This window comes from Haliotis asinina, chromosome 11, assembly GCF_037392515.1.
Source record: "Haliotis asinina isolate JCU_RB_2024 chromosome 11, JCU_Hal_asi_v2, whole genome shotgun sequence".
Taxonomy (NCBI): Eukaryota; Metazoa; Mollusca; class Gastropoda; order Lepetellida; family Haliotidae; genus Haliotis; species Haliotis asinina.
Window position 1 is genome coordinate 25,743,988 of NC_090290.1, and position 14,991 is coordinate 25,758,978.

General features: G+C 40.2%; 1 protein-coding gene across 1 annotated transcript in view; it reads right to left on the reverse strand.

The window, feature by feature from the left end:
• Nucleotides 1-359: 359 nt before the first annotated feature.
• LOC137255622 (ceramide synthase 2-like) overlaps nucleotides 360-14,991 on the reverse strand; it is a 34,111-nt gene continuing 19,479 nt past the window's right edge. Inside the window, exons 6-10 of the mRNA XM_067793075.1 lie at nucleotides 12,110-12,202; nucleotides 11,853-11,981; nucleotides 9,794-9,900; nucleotides 8,993-9,149; nucleotides 360-6,885 (exon numbers count right to left, since the gene is read on the reverse strand). Of these exons, the coding sequence (XP_067649176.1) occupies nucleotides 6,736-6,885; nucleotides 8,993-9,149; nucleotides 9,794-9,900; nucleotides 11,853-11,981; nucleotides 12,110-12,202 (636 nt within the window). The 3' untranslated portion in view covers nucleotides 360-6,735. The remainder of the gene's footprint in view (nucleotides 6,886-8,992; nucleotides 9,150-9,793; nucleotides 9,901-11,852; nucleotides 11,982-12,109; nucleotides 12,203-14,991) is intronic.

Below are 14,991 nucleotides of genomic sequence, written 5' to 3' on the forward strand. Positions count from 1 at the left end.
ATCCTTATCCCTGCTGGGGATACTGATGGAGAGTTCAATCTTATTCTTTTCCCTACTAGTGATGGAGGTCCATCTTATCCTTGTCCCTAGAGGGAATTCTGATGATGGAGAAGTCCATCTTATCCTTGTGGGGATTCTGGAAAAGAACAGGTGCAGCTGCAGTATCTGTGTTTCCCAAAAGTCGTATCCTTGAGCGGATTTCTGGCCAAAGGCTGTAAGACCTAAATATCACAGAAGTAACTGTGTGCAAAACAATCCAGATGATAAATTAACCAAATAGTCCAGATCTCTTTTATAGAAAGGGTTGACATTAGCCTTGACAAATGAATAAAAAAAATCATCCATACACATGGTAGGTCAAAGTTGACAATTTTTATTGCACTGCGATAGATACAAAAGTGTAAGAATTACAAAAGGTCCCCCTTTTTCAGGGTTTCCACACATACAATACGTAGACAGAACAGTGTAACAAGCAACTCCGGGAGCTGAACAGGTGACTGGGGGACAGTCACTTCCATAGCTTTCTCGGATTCCATAAGGCCAAGCATAAGTGATTCTAAATCCTAGTCCATGGATGTCACCATCACTAGAGATAAAGGGCTGTGACAGCCTGGTACACTTCAGATACTGTACTCATACAGCCTAATATATAATAGTACAACAATGTCCAGGTGGGATATAATAGGCAGAATCCATAGAAAGCATAAGTATCCATCACATTGGCAGATGTCAACAGCAACCGGGCAGCTTGAATGGGACATATTTTGGATTAATAAATGGTTTTCGTGGTCAACTACTCCATTTCTATGAATCTCTGAACACCTAGGCACATGTACATATGCTGCAGGTTATGCAGTTCTGTAATTCATTTTCACAATATACTGGTCATGAAATATACAAGCTGTGGTGGGTTCCACGTTTGACTTAGGCATGGTCTCTCTTGAATCCACCACAGTTACTTGCAAGATGAATACATGTATGTGCTGTGATGAATTACCCGTGCAGAACGTGTATAAAAGAATTATATTCTGGTCATCCCAAGCAATCAAAAACAAAATGGAATCTAAACAATTCATTAAGAAAATAATTCCAAATATAAACCCTCATAAATAGTGCAATAAAAAGTATAAAAGAAAATAAATACATCATACTAGATTCACAATCATATCTTATTTCTGTTAACAACTATAAAGATAACAGTGGTAATCAATAAAATCAGATTATATCACAAAATCATCTGACTATTTTACTATAAATCCAATCCTATATTGAGCTTAAAGGACAAATACAATCCCTCATGTATTTCAGCTCTCCAGTCACAGCCTTCAGCAACCACTCAAGCATTTACTCCAAGACTAATTTTAAATTACAGCAAACATCATTTAATTGACAAACAATTGTTACTTTCTTGTCACATTTGTAGAATTTTGAAAATATGTTTTTGGAGAAGATAAAATGTAAAATGATTTACTAAAGGTGATGATAGAGAGAGGTGAAGATGAGGAAGAGGGTCCACCCACCCCTGTGCTCTGGGCTTCATAGCTCACCATGTTGTTCATGGCTGTCTCAGCTCAGGGTCAGCAGGTGCAAGTTCACACAACATGTATTATGCTGGTGTTGTCGAAAGACAAACGGAGAGCAAAGCTTCTTAAATCAATGGCTGCATAAAAGTGCATATATTAGGATATGCTTTTAAGATATATCTGCTCTGGTTAAAGCACCAGTGACCTGGTATTATCACATGTCAAGATAGTAGAGTTCAGAAACATACACATGCAGGAAAGAACATTAATATACATGAACAGGTAACAAAGATATGAACACAAAGCTAGTTATTTCTTTCTCACATTACATAAATGTATTATCTGAGAAATGTTAAATATCTGCACAGCAGTCAGTAAGTACTATGTGTCAGTTAATCAAGACAAAGAAACATGTTCTAACACTTCAAGAGCCTGTTATTATGGTACAGTTGTCAGCTGGCCCAACACACAGGCTACTGGTTGAATTCACTGTTTGTACACCTTAAAAAAGAGCAAGTTGCGTTCTACACTGCTTTTAGCAATATTCCAGAAATAACACAGGGTACCCGAAATGGACTTCAGCCTCAAATATGAATAGCCACTGAATCTATATCAATACTTCCAACCTGTATACACTTGAAGCAGCTGTATCTGGTTGTACAGAGGCTGCCATGCTATCAGGTGTTTCCCCATACCAGGTGTTTCCCCAATCATCACTGAGTTTGGCAGGAGTATAAAGTCATCTAGTGTTGTTCCAGGGCAACTCAGAGGAGGAAAAATCAACAAGTAATACTTGGGTCATGGAAAGTAAAGGTCTTCACATTGGGAAAGTACCAATTTACAAATATGGCTCTAAACATTGGGCAAGTGTAAGGAATGTCTCATCTGAGACATACGTCTTGAGTAACTGAAAGAATGTTAAGAGTTAGTGAACAATCAGTGCAATGGGATTTTCTGTGCCATGATTTAAGCATACACAAGGCAGCACATGAAATAGACAAGATACAGGTTTGAAACACCACAAGGGAATCCAGAAAGTGTTTTAGTAATTAATACAAATTTACTAAACAGATTTCAGGAAAGCTACAGTTTGTTTTCTTTGAGTGTCCATGTATTGCACTTACAACCCATCATTAGAACCCAACTTCTAAGATGGCTTGCCCATGTGACTCGCATCCTATAAATCCCCTGATGGAATGTTCTTTATTACTTGTAGCCTCCCAGAACTGATCTGACATGTTGTACCAGCAATGGTTTCATCCTGCATTTAGCAATATTCCAGCCATATCACATCAAGAGACACTTAATAGGGGCTTCACAGATTTTACTTGTGTGGGGAATCAAACCAAGGTCTTTGATGTGATGAACGAACGCTTTAACCATAAGGGTAGCACACTGCCCCCTCTCACTTTGAAATACACTTAAGAAGGTGTGCCCTATGTACTTTGTATGGATAAAGTGGCCAGTGTCACATGCACTAAGTACTGCTTATGGAAAGATACTTGTTCAAAACCCTAATTTAATGGCTAAAAAAATGATGTTCCCATACTGACCAATACATGGCCTGATGTTTTCTTGATCCTATTTCTATGACACACATCTGTAAATCTCTTCCTGGAATGTCAAGATATTGACATAATTTTTATCTGCTAAAGACAGTGTGCTGGCAAATGCTGCAGTAGTATATACTATGCAGCTATCTGAAGTATACACGGTTTCTACAGCAATATCTACCTTCCACAGACAATCCAGGTAGTAGATAGTGCATACAACACATCACACAGCTGAGAACAGACAAGCTCCTTAGCAACTAGGAAGTAGTGTGTGAGTGAGTGAGCATAGTTTTATGATGCCTTTATCAATATTCCAGGAACATCACAGTGAGGGACAACAAAAACGGGCTTCACACATTGTACGGATGAGGGGAATTGAACCTGGGTCTTTGCTACCCCATCGCCCCCTATTGTGCAGTAGGACTACCACAGCGAAGTTCAACCTGAAACGCCAACTCCTACAGTGACAGGCCAGCATGACAAGTAAATCTGTCGTTACGTTAGAACATGATGTCACTGTGCGTCCCTTCCATTGGATATAGATTTGACATGTTGACTTGCTTGTTGCCACTTTTGAGAAGTGGAATGTCTGGCCAAAAAAGCCTTTAAAGACATATAATATATAATGCAGAAACATTGCAAAATTATTTACAGTCAAACCCATATATGACAACGTTTTGAATTAAAACAGTAAAATTGTAGCCAACATAAGGCTGCTTGAATAAGCAGAGAGTTGTCACTAGTGAGGTATTGCATCAAGGAAGGTCAAAAAGTGTGGTTATACCGTTTGACACATGTATACTTTGTCTAATTTCAAAACATCTACGATTAACTAACTAAAAAATTACATACATGATAAGGCATTTGGTTTCTACTTCTTACTCGGATCCCTACATACAGATCAGTCAACCTAAATGATCATATTGTATATTTTCGTGAACATACATCTCATTAAGAAAATAAGAACACAATCGTCTGTAACTCTGTATGATACAGATGTTTGTACAGTGTTCATTCTTCCTACTCGGTAGCGCTATGTATCATACAGATGTTTGTACAGTGTTCAGTCTTCCAACTCGGTAGCGCTATGTATCATACAGCTGTTTGTACAGTGTTCAGTCTTCCAACTCGGTAGCGCTATGTATCATACAGATGTTTGTACAGTGTTCAGTTTTCAAACTCTATAGCACAACTGTATTATATAGACATACTAGACTGATGCTCATGAATTTATCAAGCATATATTCTGGCAAGTGAAATGCCAAGAGTAAGTAACCTGTTACTTGAAGTACTTGACGTGAAGCATCACAGAAACACAGAAAAATCATACAAACAATCGTGGGCATTTACAGGAAATGTATAGACTTCTTTGGGAGAAGTGTCGTTGACGTGAACAAACCCATGCAATATAACTGTTAAGCACCAGCCTATGAGTATTCCAAAGCTATGATGTCAAATAACAACTAACAACAGCAGAATAACTGTCCAAATATAAGTAACTGGCAATGAACAGGATATATCTAACAAAAAGGGGGGAAAAAGTTAATTTTTGCAGATCTAATATAATTTCTTTGGTCCACCTTACTGGGCACATACAGATCTGCATATGCTCCTCTACCTCACATACTGGCCTGCTACAGAACAAGCAACAATGCTGCATATACTGTTGAATGCTGTGAACAAGAAACACTACTACACTCCTCAACAGTCTAAGTATCTTACAACTCACAATATTATTTACGTACTGAATCCAAGTATTTTAGGTGGCATAACTGTAGATATCAGTTATTTATTTCTTTGTTATTTAAAGGGATGAGAATGGAAATTTTCATTTACAGCTGAAAACAGCCAGGTCCAGGGAGGAGCCTGGTCGGGGGCCCAGGGGGGCCAAGCCCCCCGGAAGCTTCTGGGATTTTGGCATTTTACACACTAAATATGGCTTCTAAAATCAATATTAACACTGTATATATATTTAGACGTTTCAGAAAAATGACCCTGGGGATGTAAAAAAACGCGGATTTCCGCGGAAATTTCTCATCCCTGTATTTATCAGAAATTTATTCTCCAAACCTTACACTAATAATGAGTACACTTAAATATGCCAAAACCAAGACACACTTGTAAACACAATGAATGGAAGAAAGGATGACATTCCCCTGACTGCCGCATTACAATGACTTGTGCTGATGGTATCCTGACCTAACTAAAGTATGTTTATGCCTGTATCATATGTATGCTCTTGCCTCGTATACTTTTACTATCTTCTCAAAATACCTTTAAGAGCATGATGACAACAATATATGACTGAAGTGACTGGCATCTTTCAGTGTACTATTAACCACACATCTTTAATCAGAGTATAGTAATAAAGTTTCTAATATTTTGCCTTTATGTCGAATCAGTCCATCTTTCAAGACCTCCAAGACTCCTGACGATTAAAACTTGCCGATTAAACATGTTCAGGGAAATCAAACTCATATTCCCTTGGCGTTATTTTCACAAAACAATTTTCCTCTGGTATAGAGCTACAGTCTTTGCTAAAATACAAACATGGTTCCTATCTTATTGGACTGCAAGCAGGTAACATCAAGAGAAGCAACTGGAGAAAATCATACAAGATTACTGTTACACAATAAAAACTCTGTTTCTTTTAGTTTGACACTAACAGACACTGTTGACAATTATGCCCAAAGACACCATGTTCTTTTAAGCCTGAGATTGGAGACTGATACAAAACTACAGGCACCTGCTCAAGGTAGTTGAATTTTATAAGAGTTAGCATAGCTCCCCTTTTCAAAATCAGAACCATCAGTGATCTCCCTTGCATCATCAGTGATGTCAGTGAAATAATCCCCAAACATTATTTTTGTGCCAAGAGCAAACAAGCACTAAGTCCATCAAAACATCCTTATGACCATCTCTGGTCTACAACAAAGGATCTTGTGACAACATGAATTTATGACCTGAAAGGACAATTCTACATTTTCACACAGGAAAACAAAAGCTTTTGAACATCATCTAAAGCTATATTCTTGACACCTTGTTCCTAGAAGAGAATCTATACGGCAGATGTCTTTAGTCTGTGGAATGTTTAAAAACATGCTGCAACAGCGAGGCCTAAAAGAGAGTACCACTGACCTTACAATGTGAGAGAACAACGGGTTCTCGTAGTGCATTCAACACATATAGAAAACATGCATTTGTGGTTATGCTGAGAAGGTGACATATCCTGGACACTTAACAAAGTGTTGGTCACATGAAATACTTTACATGGCAGTTTGTTCAGTCAGTATTTGAACCTGAGTTAGAAATGCTGTATATAGAAACCTAGCTTACAAAACAGATTATTTCTTACTTTTTCTGCTCTCTTTCATAACTATGAAAGTTGTCAGAACAAACATACATAAAGCTTGACCGTACTCAACAATACTGCATACCAATCAAGCATTACTAAATGTACATGTCACACTGACAAATGTTAACAGCATTCCTGCATAAATACAGTCAAGGGAAACTCTGAATAATGCCACTTTAGTAGTAGTAGTAGTAGTAGTAGTAGTAGTAGTAGTAGTAGTAGTAGTAGTAGTAGTAGTAGTAGTAGTAGTCACATGATGAGGATGAGCTGAAGTCTGCTGAGCTGGACATGGGCGCCACTTCACCTAGCTGTCATGGTTTCGTATCAGACGGGGAGTTGTCACCCCATTCATCACTGGTTTGCTAGGAGTACTTTTGGAAACATCCGTGTCCGACTCGCTGCTGCATGGAATATCATCCATATCACTTGTGTCACTGCGGATGTCGCGCTCGATCTGAAACATCAGGTAATGTTCATCTATTCGGCAAACAAATTGGTTCTCAGGAAATGGCATTTGCAAAAAATGACTGGTAGGCAGTGTCTAGAATATTGACATGTTTGGGATCCATGATGAGAGATGTGTCAACAACAAAATGAAACAAGATGACATGGTCATCAATATCTCCTGCCACAGTGTTGTGCTGTTCCTATTTCGTTCCGGTTTTTTTTACTCCACGACCACATTCATATCCTCAAAACAATATCACATTTGGTTTCCCTGTCAATAACAGCCTCTGAAAAAAGCTGTTCCTTTGGGGATAATGTGCACTAAGTCAAGAAATATATGACATGGGCCATAATTCTGTAAAGAATTGTAACGGTTTTTGAACTTAATCAAGGCATTTGTGTTCTGAAAATACATAACAAATTTGGTTTCCCTATAAAAATTTCTGAGAGAATCTGTCCCCTTTAGGAACATCGTTCATTACAGTTCATTACACTAATACTAATGATTTGTGTAACCGTGTCAAAACTGGTTGGGTCTACTATTTTCAAGGGGTGCACCTTTGGTGTGTGACTGTTAACAGCCGAGACAAGGCTGTCATTTGACATCTCAGCATTGAGAAATTGTCAGCAATGTCCTAACTTTCTTTAAAAAAGAAACAGATGGTTTAATGTATCTGCTGTAATGTATGCATGCTTCACAGGAAAAGAACATTGACAACATTCTCTGCTCCCCTACTTAAGTCAGCTCGACCTGCCATTTGTCCCATTTGACCTCCTGGGCCATGCATAAGTAGAGAAACTCAGGTCAAGGTGAAGAACCTGTATGTCAAGAACCGCACGACAAGGGCATAACTCTGTAACACACTTGCTGTTTTCGAACTCCATAAAGACATTCATGTCCTGAACACATACCAAATTTGGTTTCCATATCTAGAACGCTGTTTGAAGAAACCTTCTCAGAAGGAAGGAAGGATGGACAAGGGTGGGTCTTTCACACATTTTACTCAAGTGGGGACCTGAACCCAGGCCTTTGGCATGACAAGCCCATGCTATACCCATTAGGCTACCCCAGCGTCCCCAACAGTATTCAAAGTATTGCTCTGTTCGTGATCAACAAGAAGACATTGGAATTCGAAAGACTTTCTTTGGGTGGGTCTATTAGAACAGAACTCTTTGAACAGTCACCATGTTCAAAATCCACTGTTTTGGTCACAAGCATCAGTCGCACTTCCTCCTTAGGACTGCCATGTGGAAGGTTCAATCAATGTTGTCTGTTAAAAAAGTTCTATTCTCAACTCTTTCCACATGTGGAAAAAAAAAACACACAGTAATGTACAGGGGCTTGTAGTGCTAAAAACTGCCATCAAGGTATGTTATCAATATTGGGGTCTCAGCACTACATAAAAGGAAGGGGATGTAACGAGGTCAACATGCTAAGTTCATTTCAGGGCGAATTTAACAATGCCCTCTGTATGTATCCCATCATAAAAACACACAAATTTCAAGCCAACAGTTTTATCTACAAAATGAGACAAACAGCACAAAAATCGAAGCATTACTTTGGACGATAGGGTCTTTGGAGGCTAAAAAATCATGATTTCTTTATTCTGAGCGAAAATGCCTGCTTGAAATTTGTAGCACTAACGCACCTATTTTCTTGTTTATTTCACAGTATACACAAACGACATGCAGCAAATTGTTGATTTTGTGGCACATGTCATCAGACTGTAATTAACAAAAAAGTTGATGTGATGTTTCTAGGCCTTATCATGTACTTGATTTCATCATATGGTAACTTCTGTGTCCAATTCAGCCTGCAATATCAATGGAAACAGAGAACTATTTCAACAAACTTGTTAATAAGCAAGTGAGTTTGTTATTATGCCACACTCAGCCATATTCCAGCTATAGGACAGCTATAACCTTGACCAGACAATACAGAGATCAACAGCATAAACATCAGTCTACGCAAGGGAGAACTGATGACGTCACCTGGTAGTCACTTCTTACGACAACATGACTTGCTGAAGATCAGTTCTAACTGAGATCTTCACGGGTCACATGGACGAATGACAACACCACACTTGTGCAACTTGTTATACGGATATCCTTACCGATCCCTTTGTAACTTTTATAACTATCACTCGTAGTATGAAACATGTCCACACAATGTGTAGAACTTGAAGGGCAGCTAGCATAAAGTTAAACAGCCAAAAGCATGTCCCCACTGCAATATAGTCGTGTACTTCAAAGTAGGTTGTCTTTAATATCCTGCAACAAGAAACAGAAATTGAATAAACACAGATATCAAAATGTTTTTATTTTGACTACGCAAGTGGAATTTCAAAGTGGAAGCCACAGTGGCTGAGCAGGCTGCTGACTTTGTGTGCTGACGATTAGGCGCCGGACTCTAAGGGTGTGTGTTTGAATCCCAGATGGGACACAACTCAACAAAAGTACTAGAATCTGTACTTTACAAAGAAAGTGCATTTTCATGTTTCCACTTCCAATGTTTATGACTAATATGCACTTAACAACAGAAAATAAGACAGACTCATTTTCAAAGAGGAAGGTGAAATATTACTAAGTGAGCATTCAATTCCAATCAAAACTAGTTAGATGACCTGTACAATAGAAACAGAGAGAGGCATGTTTCCAAAAAGGTGGACAGCCATAGCATGTGACCTTGACCTTCAAAAATTTACCAACAAATATTTGTCTGAAATATTCTCTCCAGGTGTAGCAAAGGTACATCAGCTGTAAGGCCTCAAGCTATGCTGTGATGTTATGGTTGAGAAAAGAGTGTAACTGCAACACTGGTAAAATCTCAACAACTGCTTCATGCAGTCCCTTCACACTGAAGCTGCTAAATTATCCCTGAGCTGGAGGGTGCTAGATACCAGCCAGTGACTCACCTGAAAGGGTAGAGGTATAGCCGACAGTACACCCAGATGACGATGAAGATAAAGAACAACACCTCACATAGCATCTGCTTCTTAAGGTATTTGGCCATTTTCGCTCCCTGCACAGAGACAGAAGATCTACATGTATTGCACAGAAAATAAAACACTGCTACAGGACTTCACTAGCATAACACAGGACATGGACATAGATCTAGGTTAACTGCATGTGGAAAGCCGGTCTTTCAGTAGCAGATTTTAGAGAAGATATATTTTGTACATGAATCCCATTTTAATCATACATCAATTGTCACTGGTGCTTGTCAATCAGTAAACCGTGAGCCAGGCTCAATTATTTCCAAACTGGAGTCATACAGTGTAATAAGTTGTTGAGCAAAACACTAAACAACAAACTACAAACCAGTTGTATTCCTAAGTAAAGCTGCTAAATACAGATGCTCATTAGATGCATACTGGCTGCTTTAGCTAATTCAATGTGTATAGTGACAGTATGTTATACTGGCAATTAAGATAATGGTTAAGGAGATAGTAGCCATTGTGCTTAGAAAGGGCAGAAGAGGAGGTACTGTAGGATAGTTGAAGCACTAGAGGAGGCAATGAAAGAGGCAATTATGTGGGTGAAGCACATGTGAGATGAGGCAGTGGTCATGGAAGGAGGTGCTCAGACTAGAGGTTGAGGAGGGAAGAAGAGGTGGTAGATTTCAGGACAGAAAGGGACAGGTGGAGGTAGAGGACAGGAAGGAGGGGAGATGTGGAGGTCGCCGTGGAGGAGGAGAGTGGAGACGTGTAGACCTGGTGGAGGAAGGGACATGTGGAAGTAGGCCCGGTGGAGGAGGGGAGATGTGGAGGTAGACCTGGTGGATGAGAAATAGAGAGATAGAAGTCGGGGTGAAGGGGAGATGTGGAGATAGACCTGGTGGAGGAGGGTAGAGGTGGAGGTTGACCTGGTGGATGAGAAATAGAGAGATAGAAGTCGGAGTGAAGGGGAGATGTGGAGGTAGACCTGGTGGATGAGAAATAGAGAGATAGAAGTCGGGGTGAAGGGGAGATGTGGAGGTAGACCTGGTGGATGAGAAATAGAGAGATAGAAGTCGGGGTGAAGGGGAGATGTGGAGGTAGACCTGGTGGATGAGAAATAGAGATAGAAGTCAGGGTGAAGGGGAGATGTGGAGGTTGACCTGGTGGATGAGAAGTAGAGAGATAGAAGTCGCAGTGAAGGGGAGATGTGGAGGTAGACCTGGTGGATGTGAAATAGAGAGATAGAAGTCAGGGTGAAGGGGAGATGTCTAGATAGACCTGGTGGAGGAGGGTAGATGTGGAGGTTGACCTGGTGGATGAGAAATAGAGGCATAGAATTAGGGTGAAGGGAAGATGTGGAGGTAGACCTGGTGGAGAAGGGTAGATGTGGGGATAGACCTGGTGGAGGAGGGTAGATGTGGAGGTTGACCTGGTGGATGAGAAATAGAGAGATAGAATTAGGGTGAAGGGGAGATGTGGAGGTAGACCTGGTGGAGGAGGGTAGATGTGGAGGAGGATAGATGTGGAGGTTGACCTGGTGGATGAGAAATAGAGAGATAGAATTAGGGTGAAGGGGAGATGTGGAGGTAGACCTAGTGGATGAGAAATAGAGAGATATAATTAGGGTGAAGGGTAGATGTGGAGGAGGGTAGATGTGGAGATAGACCTGGGGGGGGAGGGTAGATGTGGAGGTTGACCTGGTGGATGAGAAATAGAGAGATAGAATTAGGGTGAAGGGGAGATGTGGAGGTAGACCTGGTGGAGGAGGGGAGATGTGGAGATAGACCTGGTGGATGAGAAACAGAGAGATAGAAGTCAGGGTGCAGGGGAGATGTGGAGGTAGACCTGGTGGATGAGAAATAGAGAGATATAAGTCGGGGTGAAGGGGAGATGTGGAGGTTGACCTGGTGCTGGAGGGAAGAGGTGATGGTAGAGGTGGGAGTGGAGGGGAGATATGGAGGTAGATGTTTTGGCTGAAGCACAGGCGACTGCAGTGCTAGAGGACATATTGCAGGACGAAGAGGAAATATCTTACAGCCATCCAGTGGTCAGAAGCATCATGCACAACCAGGACCAGTGTCCCCACACGGACATAGTTTGTGATCCAGGAAAAGTACAGCAGCAGCATTGTGATCATGTGATGAGTAGCCATCTCCCAAAAGTCCTGAAAAACAACATGTGATTTGTAGACATAAGCAAGGATGGTCAGATAGCCTTCATTTTGCTGAAGTATGATTAATGAGTTTGAAAAGTACACCTTCAAGACAAGTTACTCAGTAACTGGTGACCCACCTTGCGTTTGACGTCATAGAAAAGCGTGAAGAGCAAGCACCAGTAGAAGCCCAATTCCACCAGATAGAAGTAGTACACGTCATTGGTCACATGCTGTAAAACAAAGTACACATCATACACCTAGCAAACGGTATAATTTAAAACTGCTACACAATACACTTACCGGAAGGATTAGTGTTACCTTGCACAGGACTACATCTATAGCTGGTTTTTCATTTAGAGGAAGTTCTGTTGAAGTGCTTGCTAGTGAAACATCTTGGTTTCCAACAATGACAGCATATACATGTCTCACTGCACTGTACCAATCAGACTGTTCCTATCAAACTGGGTTCTGTACCCGACCATCAGATTGGCCCTACCAGATACCTTACAACCTCAAGTCTTTGAAGGACATTTAGAAGTGAAATACATTAGAATGAAGATTTTTATGGATATGAACTTCTTTATTATGAGAACACAATGTTTTGGAGTTAATGCTTACTCCTTCATCAGGTGAATAAGAAAGGGGTACAGAGCTATATTTATATGTACAGGTAAACAATAACAAAGTAACAAGTAGAATGAGTTAACAAAAGCTGGGAGCCAGTATAAACAAGCACTGATAGGAAGCTGACAGTTATGATAACAATGATGGAAGCCAATGGTAAGATTATGTTTACATAACACAGATGGGGATTAAGGATGATGTACATGATTGGGGATTAAGGAGGCCAATGGTGATGACAAACACATGATTGGATGAGGATTAAGGATGATGTACATGATAGGGATGATGATAAAGGATGTACACGTGTGTAAACACTAATGAATTACATAGATGGAATGTACACAGATAGAAGACATTAATTTATTAACAAGTCCCAGGCACTTGGTAGGTACAGTGAAGCCTTGTTAATCCGGACGGTTGTGTTTTTCAGCAAATTCGTCCGGAATGTGAATGATCCAGAATACTGAATCAAAACCCACGTCTCAGCAAGAGTTTCTTTCCTTTACCATTACAAAAAAGACACGACTCTGGATTAAACAAATAATAAACATTTAGTGTTTGTAAAGCTAATAAAATGACCAATAGCAAGCACAACAATACATGTAAATAAATTCAAGGCATTGCAAAGTCTCTCGTTGTTGATTTTCCAGGAACATTGTACAATGTCACAGTCACACCAAAAAGTCCTTCATGGTCGTTTGTGTGTGTGTTACCTTTTTCATCGAATTCTTGACATCGATGATTTTCCCGAGTGATATCTCGTCTCCGATTGACTCAAAATAGGTCACCAGACTTTCCAGATAATTCTTTGCCTCTGTCGAACTCGGTGGCACCGGTGCTGGATCACTTTCCTCCTCTTCTTCCTGACAATCGTCAGTTGGTTGAACTATGTCAATGATTTCACTCTCCTTGAGTGGCTCACATGTTGTTTCACTGTCTTCTTCGGCAACATATTCTTCTGCACTCACAACATCCGATGAAGGAAATTCATTCAGGGTGAGTCTCAGTTCTGACAATGCAATGTCATCTTCATTAAAAAAATCTGAATCACCATCATGAGATATTATGTCCACATGCCTGTAGCAGTTCCTAATTGTTTTCGCACTGACTTCATCCCAACTGGTTTTCACAAAGAGAAGTGCCTGTCTCAAAGTCAGTGTCTGATTGCGTCCTTCCTCATCACAGGTGATGCAATGCCTGACAAGCGATCTTTTGTAATAGGCCTTGAAAGTCTGAATTATGCCTGCATCCATTGGTTGAATGTGTGATGTGGTATTTGGTGGCAAGAAATGCAGGGTCACATTTTGCAATGTGATCGAAGCACATTTATGGCTTGCAGCATTGTCTAGAAGCAAAATCACTTTAATTCCACATGAACGCATCTGTCTGTCAAAAAATTTCAGCCAATCAGAAAAGAGCTCACTGGTCATCCACGCCTTTGAGTTATGTCGGTATCTCGCATACACTTCTGGATTAAAATCACGTCCGAAACATCGTGGTCTCCTTGCTTTACCGATCACAAATGGCTCAACTTTCACAGTTCCACTTGCATTTGCACACAATGCCACAGTTATTCTGTCTTTCGAACGTTTCACGCCAGCAGTGGCTTTAGTTGCTAATGTGCAATTTGGTCCTAATCTGTAGAAAAGTCCCGTTTCATCAAAGTTGAAAATTGTTTCGGCATCGTACTCACTCAAAACTTTCTTCAGTTCCTCTCTCCCCACGTTGACTGCAGTCTTGTCGGCGCTGGCTGCTTCTCCCTGGAGCACTTGCTTCGATATAGAGTGTCGAGATTTGAATCTGGCCAGTCATCCACGAGAGTACGCGAAATCCGTAACTGACAACTTGTCACCGAATTCTTTAGCTTTTAAAATTAACATCATGCCAATTGTAAATGTACGTTTAACAACTTTAATGCGTACTGTTGTTGATTCAATTCTTCAGTTTATGCAATTTGTATAATTATTTCCTCGAAACATTGTTACGTTGCTCTTTGACAACTCTGATGTGGCTGAGAATTTTCCATAACATTTTAGGGCGGGGTCGGTGGGGGTGATGTTTGGAAAAATCTGTTTCTGATTGGCCAATGCTTAAAAAAGCAGCCAATCGCACAATCCAATCCCCTTGCATCTGGCAGCTTAGTGTGTTAAACATGGATGCATAATCACATTAAAGCTGCTAAACACTATCAAGAGTGTATGAGTTAATATTAAATGTTACATCGGCAATATTTCAGCCATATAATTTTGGTAGTCCTCTGGGAGTTGTACTAGCCTTTGGCTAGTGGACTAGCATAGATTTGGAACCCTGACTGGTATATACTGGTTTAACAGTAATACTGTATATCTCTATATGAACAATTTATGCCTATCAGATGCCAATAATTAAAACTATC